This window comes from Myxocyprinus asiaticus, chromosome 6 (assembly GCF_019703515.2).
Source record: "Myxocyprinus asiaticus isolate MX2 ecotype Aquarium Trade chromosome 6, UBuf_Myxa_2, whole genome shotgun sequence".
Lineage (NCBI taxonomy): Eukaryota > Metazoa > Chordata > Actinopteri > Cypriniformes > Catostomidae > Myxocyprinus > Myxocyprinus asiaticus.
Window position 1 is genome coordinate 20,702,129 of NC_059349.1, and position 23,119 is coordinate 20,725,247.

General features: G+C 37.6%; 1 protein-coding gene across 5 annotated transcripts in view; it reads right to left on the reverse strand.

The window, feature by feature from the left end:
* The window catches only part of LOC127442439 (pre-B-cell leukemia transcription factor 1), an 89,696-nt gene extending 71,241 nt beyond the window's left edge, over window positions 1-18,455 (reverse strand). For 2 of the 5 annotated variants that reach the window (XM_051700486.1, XM_051700488.1), the window contains exons 1-2: window positions 17,573-18,449; window positions 16,290-16,363 (exon numbers count right to left, since the gene is read on the reverse strand). In XM_051700486.1, the coding sequence (XP_051556446.1) occupies window positions 16,290-16,363; window positions 17,573-17,760 (262 nt within the window). In that variant the 5' untranslated portion in view covers window positions 17,761-18,449. Of the gene's footprint in view, window positions 1-16,289; window positions 16,364-17,572 lie in introns of all 5 variants that reach the window. The other 3 variants (XM_051700484.1, XM_051700489.1, XM_051700487.1) reach the window with 3 other exon arrangements.
* Window positions 18,456-23,119: the final 4,664 nt, after the last annotated feature.

The window sequence follows — 23,119 nt, forward strand, 5'->3', positions numbered from 1 at the left end:
CTGAAATACTTTATAGTCATTTGTATGTTGATTCCCACAAAAAAGTGTTTGTTAGAGCATCCCAATCAGCCCAACATAACAACATTGGCTAAACCAACAACATAAGTTTGGGGCAGGAAAAAAGTTTTTACTACCAATTGAAAATTGAGGGATTGTTCTGGAAATCAGATTGAAAACATTACATTTGACAAAATTTTTAAAATTACAAACTGGAGCTTTAAAGGGATTGTTCACCAAAAAAAAAAATTAATTCTCTCATCATTTACTCACCCTCATACCATCCCAGATGTGTATGACTTTCTTCTGCAAAACACAAAGATTTTTAGAAGAATATCTTAGCTCCGTAGTTCCTTACAATGTAAGTGAATGGTGGCCAGACCTTTTAAGCTCCAAAATTCACATACAAACAGCATAAAAGTAATCCATAAGACTCCAGTGGTTAAATCCATATCTTCATAAGTGAGAAGATAGGTGTGAGTGAGAAACAGGACTTAAATATCGCTTCTAAAGACATATATTAATCCACTAGAGTCAACTGGATAATTTTTATGCTATTTTTAGGGCTTGAAAGGTTTGGTCACCATTCACTTGCATTGTAAGGGCCTACAGAGCTGAGATATTCTTCTAAAAATCTTTGTTTGTGTTCAGCAGAAGAAAGAAAGTCATACACATCTGGGGTGGCATGAGGGTGAGTAAATGATGAAAGAATTTTAGTATTTGGGTGAACTATTCCTTTAATTTTATCGAAAGTATCTTTGAAAGTGATTAATGTAAAGTAAGGCATAGCAAATCCTTATTAAATCTCAGAAAAAATGTTGAAATATCATGGAAATTGTAATGCAATTTCATTTTTTACATATAAAGAAACAGTAAATCTAAATGTCTCTAAGTTATTGTTTATCCTTCATCTGCAAAATTAAATTTTAATCTACACACAGACCTAAAACTGTGTTTTTATACTGTAAAGTGTTGCCAATCAGATGTAGACACAGGGATGGTGGCTCAATTCATCATTTTTCTCCCTTACTCTCACGAAGAGAAAATATGTGTACTCGTGTATGTGTTCACCAAGGGACACAGGCTCATAGCCAGCCCTTTTGTTTCTCATGGTAGCGCCAGCTTCATTAGCATAAATTAGAATATTTCACGGCAAAAGAGCAACTCATAGCTATGTGTTACCTTCACATAATGACACACGTCCTCCCGCACCCTCCGACTCCATCTCCTTGCCCGCTGTAACATCTAACTCCCCACTGATTAAAGAGAGTGGAGGGCACAATCACACCATGCCAATAGCATTACATTAATCTATATCAGAAACATTCATTACATACTAAACCACTTAGCCAACATGACTCTTCCCTAGCACACTCTGTATATCACATCATTTGGTATAAGTATATGGAATAAATATGAAAATGCACTTCCCTGTTGAGACATTGCCTTGAGTAAAATACTAAAACATGGCTGAGGCAACACTAAAACTGTATGGTGAAATCTAGCAAAGGTAGAAGTTATCTGTGTCATTTTATTACTCTTATACCTACTATCTATGAAATTAAAACATGATGTCATTTTATAAAACGGATGGTTCCGATTCTAAATTCTGATTGAATGTGCCGCATTTAAAGCAGTTGTTAAATGACTATTAAAGGAATATTCCGGGTTCAATACAAGTTAAGCTCAATCGACAGCATTTACAGCATAATGTTGATTACCACAATATATTATTTCCACTTATCCCTCCTTTAAAAAAAAAAAAAAAAAAAGCAGAAATCGAGGTAACAGTGAGGCACTTACAATGGAAGTGAATGTGGCCAATTTTTGGAGGGTTTAAAGGCAGAAATGTGAAGCTTATAATTTTATAAAATCACTTACATTAATTATTCTGTAAAAATCATCTATTATTTGAGCTGTAAAGTTGTTTAAATCATAATTTTTACAGTCATTTTAGGGTTTTAGGGTTTGTTGACAACATCGTTATGGCAACGATGTTGTAAAATTGGCGATAACTTTACACAGAAAAGGTTCATAAGCAATTTTATCACACTAAAATCATATTAACATGCATATTATTTATGTCTTGTGGCTATACTTTTAAAACAGTGAGTATTTTAAGATTGGCCCCATTCACTTCCATTGTAAGTTTTTATTTAAGAAAAGACCATTTTTGTGGTAATCAATATTATGCCACAAATGCTGTCGATTGAGCTTAACTAGTATTGGACCCGGAATATTCCTTTAACTCAAGGGCTGCAAGATAATGACAAAAATCATATTGAATAATCATTGCCATTGATAGTAATTGCAACTTTTTCGATTAATAGATTAGAGGGACAACTGCATATAACTGTCATATTCTTTATTTAGGCTACGCATCCAAAACAAGCTAAGAATTTAGGATTATGCGAGACATAAAAATCCTATCTGTGTATCTTGTCATTACTAAACACGATTGATTTCATGCATTTTGCTTTTCATGCACTTAACGGAAATGTCTTCAGTTACAATGCTAAAAAAAAAAAAACGTCTGTGGGTTATTTAAAATGCACCCATTACTGTGGTACTATCGCTATAACATGGCCTCTCGTGGCTTATTGCTTTATTTGGGGCTCTAAATCAAATGTAGTGAGTGTGCTAGTTCACAAAAATAGTCTGTGTGTGTGGGTTCCTCTACATTTCACTGAACACGGAATCCGACAGAGAATAAATGTTGATCAGTGTTGATTCCATCCAATGAGCGTGTGTCGACTGACAGTGTTCCTAAGCTGCGGTGAAAGGCGGCCATTAATCTTGGTCTGGTTTCAGTAGCATATATTAATTTGTGTCATTTTTACTAAGTCGAGTCGTGAAGGGGTGCTCACCAGTCTGTGTTTGACTGCTCACAGCAGTGGAGAGAGATGGGGTTATGGCTGGGGGGGATATGGAGGTGGATGGGGGGTCTTTTATGTATTGTGCTGCTACCACTGTCACGGCTGTCTTCAAAATCAAACAGCGGATGCGGGAGAATGGCAATTCGCGGCCTTTGAATTAAACTAACTGAGCTCCTGGGGTGTTGGTATGGCAACCATAGTTGGAAACGGCCCCTCCTTTTACACTTAAGGCACGTAAGGAAATGAATGAATTGAAATGTGTTTGTACCTATGAGGATTTTGACTGGGTGGAAATGGCAGCGAGCCGTCTGAGCCCTAATGCTGTTATATGGATCACAGCCATTGACTGCACCACTAAGGGGCTGGAGTCTGACTCCACAGACACAATAACAGCAACTGCAGAGCCTTTTACTGTAATTTCGTTTTTTTACATTGGGCTACAAACTGCACCATGGACTAATATCAGAGAAAAAAGAGCTCCATCGCATCTGTAAGCAAATTTCCTCTCTAAAGCAATTTTTAATCCAATAAGTGAGTAGATGTTTTCGCTGTAATGGCTCTGAATATGATATCTGTCAGACAACTACGAACAAAGCTCAGTTTGCAGAATGGCTGGTACTGATGCAGCAGATATCCAAACTGGACAGCGCTGTGATGCTTTTATGCACTTTAGATGCATTCATATCTTCTGCAAGGAAATATTAAATGACCATTTCTATCACTGCCCTTCGCACTAAAACAAACAATCCATATTGTAAGACAATTCATACAAATATGAGGAATGACATCCCTTAATATCTGAAGAGGTTGACAAAAATGTAATATGTTCACTGCTCATATGTTCCAGGAATAACATTTGGGATGCCACAAACTAGAGTCCTCAGCATGATTCATTTAATGTGTTGTGATACCCTTCAAAACTCACAACAACACACTCAGAGGGAAGGGGAACAATAAAAGTTCGGAGAACTAGATTAAATTAAGGAAGACATAAGCATCATCTCACATACTAAAACACTACTGAAATAGTAGTTAATATCATTAAAATATTATTTTAACTATTTTACAAAACTATTGAAAGTTAAAATGTGATTACAAGTTATCACAATTAGAGTGACAGCATGTGAACAGATTAACTGACAGTAAAATGAATCAGACTTCCCAATGTTTTATTTTTGGATTATTTACACTTGGATGTAAAGATACACATGCAATACAATGTTAGATTCAATCTACACCGCAACTAGTTGGAAGTAGTTCCTTACTGGAAACGTTTTTGTTTTTTTTTAAGGCAATTGGTTTGCATGCTTTTTTTAAGTAAGCATACTTATTTGCTCAACTTAATATTTTTAAGGAACGTTAACTAACTACAAGTAAACTTAATTTGTCTGTGATTAAAGAATCATTGTTTTTATTTAATTATTTAAATTGAGTTGAATTGAGGGATTTATGACTGGAATCTCGGTTAGATTCTCCTCAGTACTTCTTAGTGCAAAGTACCATTTTTGTAAAGTACCATTTTATGTAGAGACGAATGGCTTAAATTTAACAGGCTCCAATTCCACCAGAGGTAACACTAATCACCCTAATGGTGACTTTACACAACTACCAACCAGCTACAACAAAACAACAACAATAGTCATAAGAATTAAAACTATATACATTTAAATATCAATTATTATTTTTCTATTTAAGTTCCCTTGTTTTGACCAAACATACATCATTTATTCAAGCACAAGGGGTTATGGATATTCCACACAGCCACAATTTTGTACTTGATCATTTTGAGTTAGTAGTACTCAAAGCCAAAATTTAAAGAACATAAATATTTGAGTTATGATTCCAAAATGTGGCATTTCAAGTCCTGTTTAATTAGTACCACTTAAATGTTTTTATTAATTACAACTTTAGGGTTTAGAGAGTAATGATAACTTAATTACAACTAGTAAGAATAGTAAAAAATAAGCTTAACTCAAGCTTTTTTTAAATTTTTATTTGAGATAACTATTAGTGTTTACAGTAGTGTCACTACTTCGTAAGTAACTCCTTAACACAATTTGCATCTATTTTAATGACATGTTGCTCAGCAGAGTCTCTGACCGATACTATACTTGCGGTTACATCTAAGGCAAGGCAAGAGTTTTAAACAGGACTGACCACTGAAACCTTCGCCATGTCAATAATTATTCCACAGAATGCAGGTTTTGGTTGCTTTATTGACCGTCCACGGGAGAAAATCGCCTCCCACACAAAAAGCACTCCTCCACTATTCACTCGGGCAACCTGTTATCATAGCTAATTAGAGATTCCCACCTCCGTTATACATTTCTGTAATTAGGCTCTTAAAACGTGATTAACATGTCTCAATTACGCCAGTCATCATTTGCATAATTTATAAGGAGCTCTAATTGCGAGTGAGTTTAGACTTGAAGCTGCGTAATAACAGAAACACACAGGAAACATTATGCTGCTACTGAGGCATGTCCGTTCCAACGGCCCTAAGTATGATTAGCAATCACGTTCCAAAAAAAACAGGGAGGAGAGACTCCCTTCATGTAGCTGCAGCAAACACTGAAATATTTCTCAGCAATTCACCACGACAGTCGTTAGATATCTTGCCAGCTCACAAATTATGAGCCGCACAATGAACAAATGAGTTAAGGAATGAAGCCAGAACTTTATTAAGCATGCCATTGCAAACACTACGAAAACAATAAAATAAAGGTAAAGGAACATTGCAAATACATATTTGAAAATTACAGCACTGCAAACGTGAATAATAAAAATGCAGTATGAGAGTAATGTATCAAAATACACCCTTACAAAACTTTCTCTGTTTACTTGCACCTCTATCCTGTAAATGCAATATTAATATATGAAAGAAAGACAGATATTCCACAGTTGAGGCTTGTTAAAGATAATTAATCATTAAGGTTGAGACAAGAGTAGAGATGCATGAGGTTTTAACACTTACTTGACATGAGATACAAGCAAGGACATGGTTGTTAGTGTGTGCACGTGTCAGGTTAGATGATAGCAGATAGAACTCCCTACATGTCCAGTAGCATCCTGCGCTTAGGTTGTTCACATTATATACTTTATGTCCTCTGTTGTGACATGCTATATTCCATCTAAATCTAATCTTTTATAATTATTATGTGTGCATGTTTTTTATTTTAGCATTCTATAACATATTATATTAATTATATTAATTAACATATTATATTAATTGTAAGAGTACATGGAATATGTCACCTTTTAAAAACTCATTTGGCACTCCGCAGGACCATTTAAAATGAGCTAGTGAAGGCAAAAGTGTGTTAACCTTGTGCGACCCCCGTGTACACAAGTGTGGACGTTGTATTTTGGCTTTGCTATACGCAACGCATAATTTAATTTCATTTAAACTGACTGAACTCAGTACAGGAGACTCTGTGCTGTCAGTAAAGGGTTCAACTTTTGACAGACAGAGTCTTGTGACAAAACAACATGGTGCCGATCACAGCAGAGTTTGTCTTTAGGGGAAACGGCAATTAAACTACATCTAGTAAAAAATCTAATTACGTTTTTACATTGAAACCTGTTTGAGTCAAAAGATTGGAGTATTTAGTTTCACCCGATATGACATTTTAAAAACTTGAGCGATTTATTGCGAAATGCCATACTGCTAAACACAATGTACACTAATGTGTACAATAGCACTAGTTTTTCATTAGAAATCCTATATTTACACTGCATTTTTACATTGAGAAATGTTGCTTTCAGAGGCTTTATATGGTTCTAATTTTATTTTAACATGGTTGGCATTTATTGGACGATGCTGGACGTTACTTGTATCAAAATTACTGATTGGTAAAATGCGTCAGCACTGGCTGTCACTTGTTTGTTTGACAGTGCAAAGAGAGAACATTGAGATTTTGTTGCCAAAGTAGAAAAACACTGTAACATATCAAGTCAAATAATCAAATAATTTAGTCAAATAATTGTTATTAGATTTGTATTTGTGCTTTTCCCAATACACATTGTTCCATAACAGCTTTTCAGAAAATCAGCTGTAATGTCTGTAACATCTCAAAAACATGAATATGGTCATGAATATGAAATACACTCCTGGAAACATAATAAACAATTTGGTAAAAAAACAAAACAAAAAAAAGAAATATGACTTTCTATAGCTTGGTATAATATAAAATTTCAAAATGTAGTCCCACTGTAAACATATGTGGACATCAGTTTTTAGGAACCTACACTTATATATATATATACAGGTGCATCTCAATAAATTAGAATGTCGTGGAAAAGTTCATTTATTTCAGTAATTCAACTCAAATTGTGAAACTCGTGTATTAAATAAATTCAATGCACACAGACTGAAGTAGTTTAAGTCTTTGGTTCTTTTAATTGTGATGATTTTGGCTCACATTTAACAAAAACCCACCAATTCACTATCTCAAAAAATTAGAATACATCATAAGACCAATAAAAAAAAACATTTTTAGTGAATTGTTGGCCTTCTGGAAAGTATGTTCATTTACTGTATATGTACTCAATACTTGGTAGGGGCTCCTTCTGCTTTAATTACTGCCTCAATTCGGCGTGGCATGGAGGTGATCAGTTTGTGGCACTGCTGAGGTGGTATGGAAGCCCAGGTTTCTTTGACAGTGGCCTTCAGCTCATCTGCATTTTTTGGTCTCTTGTTTCTCATTTTCCTCTTGACAATACCCCATAGATTCTCTATGGGGTTCAGGTCTGGTGAGTTTGCTGGCCAGTCAAGCACACCAACACCATGGTCATTTAACCAACTTTTGGTGCTTTTGGCAGTGTGGGCAGGTGCCAAATCCTGCTGGAAAATGAAATCAGCATCTTTAAAAAGCTGGTCAGCTAGAAGGAAGCATGAAGTGCTCCAAAATTTCTTGGTAAACGGGTGCAGTGACTTTGGTTTTCAAAAAATACAATGGACCAACACCAGCAGATGACATTGCAACCCAAATCATCACAGACTGTGGAAACTTAACACTGGACTTCAAGCAACTTGGGCTATGAGCTTCTCCACCCTTCCTCCAGACTCTATGACCTTGGTTTCCAAATGAAATACAAAACTTGCTCTCATCTGAAAAAAGGACTTTGGAACACTGGGCAACAGTCCAGTTCTTCTTCTCCTTAGCCCAGGTAAGACGCCTCTGACGTTGTCTGTGGTTCAGGAATGGCTTAACAAGAGGAATTTCTTGAAATTCCTTGACACGTCTGTGTGTGGCGGCTCTTGATGCCTTGACCCCAGCCTCAGTCCATTCCTTGTGAAGTTCACCCAAATTCTTGAATCGATTTTGCTTGACAATCATAAGGCTGCGGTTCTCTCGGTTGGTTGTGCATCTTTTTCTTCCACACTTTTTCCTTCCACTCAACTTTCTGTTAACATGCTTGGATACAGCACTCTGTGAACAGCCAGCTTCTTTGGCAATGAATGTTTGTGGCTTACGCTCCTTGTGAAGGGTGTCAATGATTGTCTTCTGGACAACTGTCAGATCAGCAGTCTTCCCCATGATTGTGTAGCCTAGTGAACCAAACTGAGAGACCATTTTGAAGGCTCAGGAAACCTTTGCAGGTGTTTTGAGTTGATTAGCTGATTGGCATGTCACCATATTCTAATTTTTTGAGATAGTGAATTGATGAGTTTTTGTTAAATGTGAGCCAAAATCATCACAATTAAAAGAACCAAAGACTTAAACTACTTCAGTCTGTGTGCATTGAATTTATTTAATACACGAGTTTCACAATTTGAGTTGAATTACTGAAATAAATGAACTTTTCCAAGACATTCTAATTTATTGAGATGCACCTGTATATATATATATATATATATATATATATACACACACACACACACACACACACACACACACACACACTACACAACCGGTCAAAAGTTTTGAAACACTTGCCTGAAATGTTTCTCATGATCTTAAAAATCTTTTGATCTGAAGGCGTATGCTTAAATGTTTGAAATTAGTTTTGTAGACAAAAATATAATTGTGCCACCATGTTAATTTATTTCATTATAAAACTAAAATTTAAAAGTTTTTGAAATTGATGACTTGGACCAAATAATAAAGAAAAGCAGCCAATAAGTGCCCAACATATAGATGGGAACTCCTTCAGTACTGTTTAAAAAGCATCCCAGGGTGATACCTCAAGAAGTTGTTTGAGAAAATGTCAAGAGTACATGTCTGCAAATTCTAGACAAAGGGTGACTACTTTGAAGATGCTAAAATATAACACAGTTTTGATTTATTTTGGATTTTGTTTAGTCACAACATAATTCCCATAGTTCCATTTATGTTATTCCATAGTTTTGATGACTTTACTATTATTCTAAAATGTGAAGAAAAAAATTATAATAAAGAATGAGTAAGTGTTTCAAAACTTTTGACCGGTAGTGTATATGTATGTGTGTGTGTATATATATATATATATATATATATATATATATATATATATATATATATATATATATATGTTTTTGTTTTTTTTTTTTTTTGCATGTTTATTAGGTGCTACTAGTTACAAATCAAAAAGGGAAATGGAAAATGCCAATGTGATCTCATGAGAACTCATATGTACTCTTACGTAATGTTTGGTTCTAGCAAACGTACATTCTCTTACGTTTGCATAGACACCGAAACGTACAATATTGACAGCATGTAAACGTCATCATTTTACATATTAACACCTATAGAAACGTAAATATTTTTACGTGTACCGTTTGAATTAATATTGAATAATTCATAGAATATGTTAAATACATTTAATTTATAATCAATGAGATTAGTTAAATGGCATCACATTTATTTAATGCAGCTGACATTATAATATGACATTGTAATGGTTTAATTCAGTTCTGTGTGTTTCTGCTGCCCTATACAATACAAAGGATTATATCACTTTAACAAAGACTACACTTTAAAAAGTTAAAATGAATAAAAACTCTGTAATCGTTTAATCATTTAATAAACATTTAATTTAATTTTTGTTTGCCATGGGACACAAAAGGAGTTTTCAGAATATGCCAAAAAACAAAATAAACCACAAAAAGCACCATAAAACAATAATAAAATTAATCCTTACATTTGTTAGCTATAATCCAAAATTTCAGACTGCTTTCTGTGAAGAACAGACCCAAAATTAAGCCTTTTATTCAATGATCTCCGTCTCCATCAGCCACAGCGCCGTCACACCCCCCATAACCATCAACCCGCGTTGGTTTCTTTTTCAAAATTAAAAAACTGCTGCCTCAAGCATTACGACCAGCGGTTTTACGGCAGTGGTGTCAAATGCTCATTGGCTCTAAAGTGTCTCGTGACTGTTTGCAACATGCCATGTTCAGTCATTTTCGAATGAGATATGACAGCGCCGTTCTGGAGTACATCAGGAGAAGGTTTACAGCGATATTAATAATTTAAATTCTACTCTCCACCTCACACAAAGCTATTGTATGCCATCAGGGAGCACATCAGATGCAGCGCATCACCCTTTGTACTGAATTTTGTCATTTTTCTGAATAAATTATTGTGATTAAATTTATCTGCCTGTTATATGTTTTATATGCTTAATAAATGGTTATGGTTAGGTTTAGGAGTAGATGTAGGATTAGCGGTAGGGTTAAGGGATCTAAAATATCTATAAAACAGTAAAAATGTACAAATATATTTATAATCAGTTTGCATATTCAAATATAGTTGTAATTGATTTTTCAATATTTTCAGTTTCTAAAGCTGTAAATACGTAAAAAATTTTACATTTGAGATGCTTTCAAATGTCCATATTGTACGTTTTAGTGTCTATTCAAATGTACAAACATGTACGTTTAAATGTTACAAATATTAACATACAAATAGCTATGTATATTAATGAGATCAGGCTAAAAATGCACACAGCAGTCACGCTCGGATCTCAGGAGGTTAAAAATAGTGAAAAACTTAAAAGAAATGGTGACTAGTTAGCCTACATGACCTAACATATACACTTTTGCTTATTCATTCATATAAATTTTAACCTAAAATCTTGACGTTGATTTTAAAAAAAAGAAATAAAAATTTATTTTTTTTAAATAAAAACAATTATTTGAGGCCTTTCCAAAATGAATAATTCTGAAAGGCACCTTAAATTAACTTCTTATTCACTGAGCCCCCAAGCACAGGAAACATTCCACTCCGTATCACATTTAACACTGGCCAAAGATTTAAGGCCCTGTGGGTTCATGCCAAGTTTAAAATTAGTTCTAAAGTGAAGTTTATTTTTTAAAGCTCTGTTCGTGATAGGGAAAATGTATAGTGATGTATTTCCATGTGAAACAGGCCTGATGAAGGCCCCAAGGGTAAAGCGGACCACAGGTCCTAAACCTGATACCCACAAACATCCAAGTTAATGTCAGCCTTTCCATACACAACTATCTATATGTGCCAGTTTACTGAATTCACACACACACACACACACACACACACACACACATAGTGGCAGCACATTTCCAAGAATGTACAAAATACACAGAAATACACAATTGCTTCAAATCCCAGAATTTACATTGGACCCAACACAGTACCAAAACTGTATATCATACAAAAGTAAACAAAAATTTCCTTAAAATCAAAACGTTCAAATGTATTAATATTACCATGTAATTTTGTGAATACATACTGCAGAAGTGTGATTTTCCACTCTAACACATGGAACAAATACTGTTTTAGCATTATATAAGCCATTAGTATATTACCCAAGTGACTGATGAATTTGTGCCAAAATGCCATCAAGTTTGATTGGACATACATCCTTTGACAGCAACGACAAAATATATGGTTTACTATTTTTCTTCCCTTTTAAAAGTTGATAAGCCTATTTATTTTGCTTTATTATATTTAAACTATGCACTATTACATAGTAATTTGCATTATTTACATTTAGCATTATTTTTTCCATGTCTGCAACCCTATCAGAACAAACCTGCGAACCACTGTTGGGTCACGACCTGCAGTTGACAACCACTGCTTTTAAATAATCCTCCCTCGTGGGTCTAAAGCAGTCTTGTTTAAAAGCCCCCACCCCGGCATCACGTCCTGTTCCTTGAGCCGCATTACAGTGCCATGCTTGTTTATACTCACACACCGGTCTGTGCCGTGTAAGCGTGGTCAGGCCCTGTGTAAAAATACACGACGAGGTCAGGAGTTCAGGCCTGCTCTGTCTGCTGCTGGCACATCGGACTGCTCCACTTGTCAGCTGCTTGCCAGAGGAGGGCTAATCACCACAACGTCCTCTCGCACTGCTGTCAACACACCAACGGCACTAACACACCTCTGACGTCGCACCGCGCAACACGTGGTGCATGCTGGGCAACTCGCAGCCATATCAATCTCGGCAAGACGGCCAAAGGTTATGAAGAAGTACAAGAGCCATTTCCCCCAACACGTCTGCGTGTTGAAATATATTAGCACATGGAGAATTTATTATTCCTGTCGAAGAAACTGTGTTATTTCTGAATAGGAATTATGAGTTGTGCTTAAAGCAGTTGGGTGAGGTGCCCGAGGTGACAACACAGTTGATCCAAACCTCCAGAGTTCTTGTAAATCAAGATTATTGTGAGCTGGAAAAGTTCATTTTTTAAAACGTAGAGCCACTGTTTCATTGAGACAAGCTCTCTGTCTGCTCCGTGACCTCCACAGTCTGTTATGAAAGCTGAGACACCACTGTTCCACAGCACGCTACGCCATTTCAACAAAACACACCGGCTACGGATTTAATAACCTCACTTTTCTGTAATCCACCTGGGACTCCACGGCTGCAACAATGTAAAACCATGAAAGAAGCTGACTTAAATAAAAAAAAATTAAAAAGGGCCTGATAAAAAAGGAGGCTGCTCTCATCTGGGCGCTCTGCACTCAGCACATTTGCAGTAAATGTCACATCGGAGGTTTGAGCCATTTTCTCCGTTGCAGTGGCGGATTTTTAGTGCTGTCTGTCTGTGCAGTGTGAAATTACACTCTCACATTAAAAAGAGACGAAAGTGACCTGAGGTACAGCTCACGGCTAATTCTGCAGGAGAGCATGTGGGTTTTAAATGTACATGGACCTTTAAAATCAAACCATCAGTGCCCGGGTTCATTTATTTTCAGTGTTTGCTAAACCCTCTTGCCTAAAGCAGTAAAACATTACCTATCCAAACCCTACCACATATAAGAACTGCATTTCAAAAGTGAAAATTGACACCCAAAGACTAAAATCTATTTATTTTCTTTCTATTTTTGGAGTTGTTTTTCTTAAGTTACAATCAGTCTGCTATCAATAGCATCCTCTTTAAAAGCATCAAAAGCAGCTAACATTTCTTTTTTGTGAAAGTTGGGTGCTTCAGAACTCAATTCCCAGGCCTAGGGCACAAATATCTACTAAAATAGCCTACAGTAGTTTGCAATGGGCTGTTTCTGAATATTTGATACTTTAAATAAAACAAATATATTGGTAACACTTTACAATAAGTTTCTGTTTGTTAACATTTGTACATGCATTAGGCATCATGAAATAACAATTAAAAAAATATAGCATTAATTCATCTTGGTTAAAGTAATATACCAACTTCAATACAAGTTAAGCTCAATCGACAGCATTTGTGGCATAATATTGATAATAAGAAAAACTGATCTTGACTCGTCCCTCCTTTTCTTTAAAAAAACCAGAAATCGAGGTTACAGTGCGTCACTAACAATGGAAGTGAATGGGGCCAGTTTTTGGAGGGTTTAAAGGCAGAAATGTGAAGCTTATAATTTTATAAAAGTACTTGCATTAATTCTTTTTTTTTTAAATGTATGTATTATTTGAGCTGTAAAGTTGTTTAAATTGTCATTTTTACAGTTGTTTTAGGGTTTGTTGACATTACATCGTTATGGCAACAAAGTTGTCAAATTGGCTATAACTTTACACAGAAAAGGTTAGTAAGTGATTTTATCACACTAAAATCATGTTAACATGAATATTGTTTATGTCTTGTGGCTATACTTTTGAAATAGTGAGTATTTTAATGTTTACAAATCGACCCCATTCACTTCAATTGTAAGTGTCTCAGTGGAACACATATTTTTGGAGAAAGACAAAATAAATGTTTGTGGTAATCAAGATTATGCTACTATTGCTGCCGATTGAGCTTAACTTGTATTGAACCCCGAATATTCGGTAACACTTTACAATAAGGTTCCATTCGTTTACTTTAGTTAATACATTAGGTATCATGAACTAACAATTAACAATATAGTTTTACAGCATTTATAAATCTTTGCAAATGTTAGTTAATAAAAATACAATTGCTCATTGTTAGTTCATTGTGCATTAACTAATGTTAACATATACAACTTTTGATTTTAACAATGTATTACTATATGTTGAAATGAATATTAACAGATTAATAAGTGCTGTAAAAGTATTGTTTATTGTTAGTTCATGTTAACTACTGTTAATGAATACAATCTTATTGTAAAGTGTTACCAATATATTTATAGCGAAAACATACTGTTTGAGTTTCACTTGAAAAGTGCCTTCCTCTCACTTTCAACAACTAGATAATTCTGTTCGAATGTAATCTTCCGAACAAAAGACTAGAAATAAGCTTATGTTAATATTTGTATACAAACACTGATCAAATGCACGCAAGTTTGATTTGGATGATTCGATGCTCCTAATGAAGTCCTGAGAGAGACAGGCAACCGCGGCACAACTGAGGAAGTGAAGATGAGCTCCCCCTCCAACAAAAACAACACCAGGGCTGCGTTCAAGTACAAACAAAAGCTCTACATGAGGTGGGGGGGGGGCGCGCATCTCACATTGTGCACTGGAGTATGAAGAGAATAATATAGACAAAACAAAGACAGCCCCACAACAAACAAACAACTAATTCACACACACAAGAGAGTGACATCACAATAAGCCTTCACAACTGTAATTCGACAAAAAAGCCTGTCAGGTTCAGGTGCTCACTATACTATCTTCAAAACCTAACATTTCTAATAGCGTCTTTGGAATGCCCTGAAACTAACGGGGTTCCTCTCGCCACTCAAAAGCCCTGCAGGTTCCTGGTTGCCAGGAACTGTGGGAAGAGAAGCAGGAGCAAAAAGCCAGGAAGAGGTCCAAGTCACTTTGTTCTTCATCTTGGAAACGAACTCTGAATGAACCCAGGCAGTTCAAAAGATCCAGGCATAACTCTTTTCCCTCCTTGGAGAACCTTGCTAAACAAGAGCAGGAAAAAAGAGAGCCAGAGAGATCCTAGTGCCATGAGGCCCCTCTGATCCCTGACATGGTGGCCCATCTAAGCCCTCTTCATCCGGTCCGAATTTCACTGAGGAGGGGGGTAACCTCTCCACTGTAGCGCCTTTCAAACACTGTGGCAGAGAGCCAACCTTAGTTTCCAAGTAATGAAATCTCTGTAAATTACACTTTACAGAGGTAATTAGTAGGAAGATATGGTGCCATTTTACTTTGTCATTTGTTGTTGTTTGTCATTGAAAAGCTTCGCTCTGGGACGATCGCATAATCAAAACAGCATGTTTGTTTCACCTTAATGGATAGGGGTTCTGGTGTACTTTTAAAATGCCCTTAAAGCCTGATGTTTTCAACGATTGTCTGATGCTCATAGCTATATTTTGTGCAACCAAAACTTTCAAACGCATCCATTAACTTTTAATCATCTGCATCTAGCCAGAGTGTACAGCAAAAAATGGTATGTCGCAATGAGTTGAGTTTATAAAACTCAGATGGGCATTATCAATACCATGAGGCAGAACATTTTAAACGTTCAGATGTTGGTATGAAGAAAAACCAAACAGTTAAAATTGCAATACAATGAGTACAATGACATAATAAAATCATACATTCCAAACTGAAGCCACTGATATTCTCATAGGCTATAAAAGTAATAAACACAAGAGTAAAATAACTTGAAAAAGCCACATCAATAACATTCAGTGCAGCATAACCCAATCCTTGATACTCTGCGATGCACAATGCTGTATTAAGAAATGCACTTCTGCTCAGCTGTGCAAATGATAACCGTAGCACACATAATAATGATAGCTATCTATTTGAGGAACTGGAATGCTCCATCTAAATCGCTGGGTATTTGAATTGCATGAATTTTTGTGTTATTATTATAATATCAGAAATTTTCAGAACTTTGAAGTTTTGACTCTAATTGCGAATTCTCCTATATCTAAATATCTAATAATGCACATTCTCATAAGACACACAGTACATCACTCTATTAAAAAGCTCTGTACCAAAAAATCCATATTTCAACATTCAGCTTAATGTAATAACTTGAACAAAGGAGAGTATGAGTACATACTTGCAAGTTTCCCCTTTTCCTCTCTATGTAAAACGTAAACCCACCTGTTTTTTCTTTTATTTCACACAGGACGTTGAAAAGAGCCGGCTTCATTCTGTGACAATTCAGTGCATGTTTCCTAAAAATACAAACAGAAAATAAATACCAAGCCGTCACTATGTGTGACCTGTCAAAGCTGTCAAAATACAGACATTAGGCTTAGAAGGAATGACTGCTGTTTGATGCAGAAGTGTTTTTGAGCGTTTTACAAATGGCATTTAATAGACAACGGCTCTAAATTGTGCAACACTCCTTGGAAGCAATGCACGTGTGAAATAAACAAGGAAACTATTTTACAATATTTAATCTACATTATGCAGCATGAAATGTAATAGAAACGTGTAATTATCATCAAACAGTCTTCTATTTAATTTGAATGGGAACCTTACTTTAAAAACAGTAACTATACTAAATTGACTAAATATCAAAAACAGCAAAAATGTAATACAGATTAGCATAACAGTATTTCAAGCCACACTGCAATTATTAGAGGGGGGGGGGGGGGGGATTATCCGTTTTTTGGTTTTTTTTGCATTTATTCCAAAAAAAAAGGGGGGGGGGGGGGGGTACAGAATTACTGGATTTAAAGGGTCAAGGGCATGTTTTCAACACTACAGATAGTCACATACAGTTTATAATAGCCTATCTTACTGTCTTATTGCTTAGTTCATGGGTTATATTACATAAAAAATAAAAATAAAACATTGATGTGTAGGCTACAGTACCTGCTACATTTAATTGTATAAGCAATTCATGGACCTATATATAAATACATATTTATTTCTAAGTATACAAACTCAGAAACATGTACTGCCGTGGCTTAGTGCTTAAGTGCTTGAGGTCCAATAAATAAACTACGGCTGGATCCACTTTCTGCATGTAGTAAGTCTATGTGGCACTGAATCAATGCGTTTTCTCATTTGTAACCTGCGAGATCCAGAGCGATTGGAAATCGAAACGGTGCATCTGGGAAGAAGACAGCTCAGATCGTGCACAGCGACGCTTCGATGCAACATTTTTAATGAGTATTATTATTATTGTTCCGAAAAAAATAATAATAATAATACAGTGTTGTATTTTTAAGCGTGAATAAAAGTTTCAAAGAAGACGCAAAAGGGAAAGTTTGTATTATTTTGTCAGCGAGCTTGCGCGGCGCGTAAATAAGACGTTTGGAAATATCAACCAGCTGACTTATTAAACACTGTTGATGTGTTTCATTACAGTGCTGTGTGAAGTAAATAATAATAACAGTAATTAAGATGGCATGCATGCATTGTGAGATATATACCTCGCCTGTGCTTCGTCCAGACTTTGGTCGGTTATGGTCATGATTTGTTGTAGTATGTCTCCAATGTCCTGTTTTCTTCCCTCGCCGTCCGCTCCTCCCGTGCCATCCTGCATATGTTGCGCCAGGCCGGGGTGTCCGGTCATGCCCACCCCATGAGAGGAGTGCATCAACCGGGGCTGATCATCCATCCTTGCCGTTGTTCACTAGACTCTGCACACTTTTTGTCTTCTTGCCTAATAGAAGGAATATCTCAGAAAATTCCTTCAGAAACCCCCTTGAACTCTCTCCGTCACTCCCCCTTTTCTTTCTTGATCTCTGGAGCTCGCTTACAACATGGAGAGGGAGAGAATGGAGAAAAGGCAAAGCTCCTTTTCTATCTCTCTCTCTCTCTCTCACACACACACACACACACACACCCACACGCACAGCTGGTTTGGGTGAAATCTGATCAGGAGAGTTGCTTTAAGATCAAGCCACTCCTGCTCTTGCCACCAAAGCCAAGACAACAGGACCCAACTTTGTGTAAGGGCTGCTCTAATCCGGAGTAATCTGCGACACTGACGCGTAACTCCTTGTTCCCTTTGACAGCTTTACGATTGAAACAGGTTTAAGACGTGCTTTGAAGGCGTTAAATGTGGGGAGAGAAGTGCTTTTGTTTCGCACAGGTCTGCTGGCAACACTGACACACAACGGGAGGCCCCGCCCACCAACACTGATACATTCGATGAGGCTCCGCCCGCTGTCTGTGATTGGAGGAGAAAGCGTTGTTGCTCCCGCCTCAGTTCTTCCGCGATACGTCAATCATATTCCAGATGATTCGGAAGGTGGGTCGCTGTAATAAGCTTTAAGATGTGGCGTTAGCGCTGGGACAGGACAGGGTGGTAACACGGTGACGGATAGTGGTTGAACATGAAAATAAATAATGGTGCTTGGCGCGAAGGCTCTGCCTCCGCTCTTCCCCACTTTGAACCAGGACGGGACCACCATTTTACCTCTGTCAATAAATTAAGTCATTTAAGATGTGCGTCACTTGGTTTTCATTAGACTGTGTTCATTTATGTGTTTGACTGGGCTTGTAAAGCGATTTCTGAAGCATTTAAAGTCCCAGTGGTACATAAATTACATTAGGTATATATTATACAGGCCTGGCTCCACGGGATCACCCAAATCACGAGCCTGATGTGATATTATATACTGTATGTGACTCTTCTTTATGAAATCACACACACAATATATAGACACACATACATATATACAGTGTGTGTGTGTGTGTGTGTGTGTACACACATATACATAGTGTGTGTGTATATCATATATAAACAGTGTACTGTATATACAGTGTGTGTGTGTGTGTGTGTGTGTGTGTGTGTGTGTGTGTGTGTGTGTGTGTATATATATATATATATATATAGACACATACATTTATACAGTGTGTGTGTGTGTGTATATACACACATATACATAGTGTGTGTGTATATCATATATAAACAGTGTACTGTATATACAGTGTATGTGTGTGTGTGTGTGTGTGTGTATATATATATATATATATATAGACACATACATTTATACAGTGTGTGTGTGTGTGTATATACACACATATACATAGTGTGTGTGTATATCATATATAAACAGTGTACTGTATATACAGTGTGTGTGTGTGTATATATATATATATATATATAAGTTTCTATTCTAAGTAGTTGACCTTACTTTTTGGTTTGTATGCTTTTAAGTAAGTACTTATGTCTAAAGTAAACTGAACTTTAATTTCAATTACCTAGATACAAGTAAAAATATGTGATTTAAGTATCATGGTTTTTATTGAATTATTTAAATTGGGTTATAGCATGTCTTATACAGTATAAGGGAAATTATAATTGGACTGTATGTTAGCCATATGACGCATAGGATTCTACTCAGTACTTCTTAGTGCACATAAATATGAACTTCTGTAAAAGTACAATTGAGTAAAGAAGAACGGCTTAAATTTAACAGGCTCCAAGTTCAGAGGTAACACTAATCACCCTAATGGTGACTTTACACAACTAATCAACCAGCTACAACAACAAAAAAATAGTCATAAGAATTAAAACTATATACAATTTTAAATAAATTATTTTTCTTCATAAGTTCCCTTGTTTTGACCAAATAAACAATTTATTTAAGCACAAGGGCTTATGAATATTCCACACAGCTGCAGTTTTGTACTTGATCATTTTGAGTTAGTCAAAATTTAAAGAACATTTATATTTGTAATGAACTGGCCATGGAGACTGTGTTAGGATCCATGTGCTGGAAGTTTATTATAAACAATCAGCAAAGGCAATGGAAAAATGCTTGGTAAGGCAGGGTAAACTGGCAATACTTCGCAAAGTCAAAATGGAACAGCATGGTATTTATATAGTTTAAACAGGAAGTCACGAAAGAAGAAACGGTACAGAGTTAGTATTCAGGAGAGGGCTCCCTCTGGTGGTTGGTAGGAGGGGTAACAACGTCGGATGTTACAGAACTCCCCCCAACCAACAACTCCTGGTGTTCTTCTACTGGGACATCCCCTTGGTCGTGGTGCTGGACGGTTAGGACGGGCATGATGAAATTCTTGGATCAGGGACGGGTCCAATATGTCCTTGGCGGCTACCCATGATCTCTCCTCTGGTCCGTATCCCTCCCAGTCCACCAAGTATTGCATCTGGCTCACTCGTCGTCTTGAGTCCATGATCTCTCTGACCATATACGCTGGGGCTCCATCTACCTCCAATGGAGGTGGAGGCTCAGAATCCATGGTTCCAGAGTCAGATGCCAGGTTTCAGCAAGGACACATAGAAGGAAGGAAAGATGCGGTAATTAGCAGGAAGCTCTAAAAGGTAAGTAACTGGGTGTATATTTGACGGATACTTCTGAAAGGACCCACACACCTTGGACTGAGCTTCCTGCAGGGTAGCTGGAACTTGAGATCCCTTGTGGACAACCAGACCCTCTGTCCTGGCTGATAGTTGTGATGGGGGTACCTCCGTCGGTCAGCCTTGTGCTCTGACCGCTCGCTGTATCCGGACATGTGCGCTGTCCCACACCCTCTCACTTCACTTAATCCAGTCATCCACCACTGGCACCGTAGAAGGTTCTCCTGACCAAGGAAACATTGGAGGTTGGTAGCCCAGCACGCACTGGAAGGGGGTTAGACCCATAGAGGTATGAGTGAGGGAATTCGGTGCATATTCGGCCCAGGGAAGGAAATCGCTCCACTTCTCCTGTTCACGGCTACAATAACTCAGAAGATATCTGCCTATCTCTTGGTTTAGATGTTCCACCTGTCTGTTGGCCTGAGGGTGGTAACCAGAGGTGAGACTCACATTGATATCCAGTTGTTAGCCAAACTCAGGATGTGAACTGTGGACCTCTGTCAGACATGATGTCCTCTGGTATTCCATAGACCCTAAAGACTTGGTGGAACAAAGTGTTAGTGGTTTCCATGGCAGTGGGTAAACCCTTGAGAGGGACAAGTCTACATGATTTAGAAAATCGATCTATTATTACCAGAATGGTAGTGTTACCATGGGAGTTTGGCAGGTCTGTGACAAAGTCGATGAATAAGTGGGACCATGGTCTTTGTGGTATTGGCAGTGGTTGAAGCAACACCGTGGGCAGTTCTCTGGGGGTCTTGGATTGGGCACACACCTGACAAGACTTTACATAGTTCATTACATCATGAAGTTGGCAATTTTCTGGAGAAAAAGGCACAAGGGTAAAGCTTGCCTGGTGTTCCGTGACATTGTGACAGGACCACTCCAATCCCGCAATCTGAAGCATCTACCTCAACGACGAAGGGAAGATTGGGGTCAGGATGTTTCAGTATCAGAGCGGTCGTGAAGCTTGACTTGAGGGAGATGAGGGCCTGGTATGCGGCATCATTCCAAGGCAATTTGTTGGGCTTTCCCTTGAGCAACGACGTGAGTGGGGCTGCAATGATGCTGTAATTCCTGATGAAATGGCGATAGAAGTTGGCGAAGCCCAGAAACCTTTGTAGTTCCTTGCTTTTTGAAGGTCAATACCATTCGGTGACTGCTGTTATCTTAGAGACATCCATTTCTACACCTTGATGTCTGATATTGTAGCCTAGGAAAGTGGTATGGGAGGTATGGAACTCACATTTTTCTGCCTTGACAAATAGTTGGTGTTCCTGGAGATGTGATAGAACTGTCTTGACCTGCTGGATATGTTGTTCCATGTCTTGTGAGTAGATGAGGTTGTCGTCAATGTAAGCCACCACACAATGATTCAGTAAGTCTCTGAATATCTCGTTGATAAAAGACTGGAAAACTGAGGGGGTGTTAGCAAGTCCATACGGCATGACCAAATATTCATAGTGCCCCCTGGTGGTGATGAAAGCAGTTTTCCACTCATCCCCTTCTCTGATTCTGACAGGGTTATAAGCACATCTCAGATCAAGTTTGGTATAGATCTTTGCCTCACAGAATTGTTCAAGGACTGAGGGGATAAGCGGTAATGGGTAACGGTACTTTATGGTGACAGAGTTCAGGCCTCGATAGTCGATACAGGGATGTAGACCTCCATCCTTCTCTATGAAAAAGAACCCTGCAGCAGCTGGGGATGTAGAGGGACGGATGTAACCGGAGGCAAGGGCTTCCTCAATGTAATTCTCCATGGCGAGGGTCTCGGGGCGTGACAATGCATATGCCTTGCTTCTCGGTGGGGCTGTTTTGGACAGAAGTTCAATGGTGCAGTCCCATGGACGATGAGGAGGAAGTTGTGTAGCTTTGATTTTGCTAAACACCTCACTGAACTCTGCATACTCCTTGGGGATCATGGGCTCCTTCTGTGATTCGGAGCTCTCAATACTGATGATAAGACAAGGCATGGAAACAGCAACATGGAGACAATGTTTGTGACAGAAACTTCACCATTGCCTGAGCTCACCTTGGTTCCAAGATATCGATGGGTCATGGATGACCAGGCAGGGATGACCCATGATAAGAGCATGCTTGGGTGAGTTGACATATAGTGAGATTTTTTTCTACATGAAAAAGTCCAACCTTGATGGTTATTGGAACTGTCTGTTGGGTTATGCCAGTACCAATGGGAGTGTTGTCAACAGTGGTGATGTTAATCATAAGGGAGCATTGAACGGTGGGTATGTTGAGTTCTTGTACAATCTCCTGAATAATGAGATTAACAGCAGCACCAGAATCCACTAAAGCTGTAAAACTCTTCACATGATCACCAATGGAGACTTCTACAGGTAACAGAAAATTATGTGAAACGTGCGATACAGTGTTCATTGTACTGACATTTTGCCTTGACTCAGGAGAACTTGATTTCTTCTATGGGCATGCAGCACTGAGATGACCTGGTGAGCAACAATAAAAGCAAAGGTTTTCGTTGCGTTGGCGTTCCTCCATGGAAATGTAAGTGTAAGCAACTTGCATGGGTTCGGGTGATACAGTGGATGCCTGGGCCTGTACTGAGACTGTAGAATTCGAGGTGAAGCGAAACTGAGGCCATGCAGCATTCTGAAGCAGGTTATCA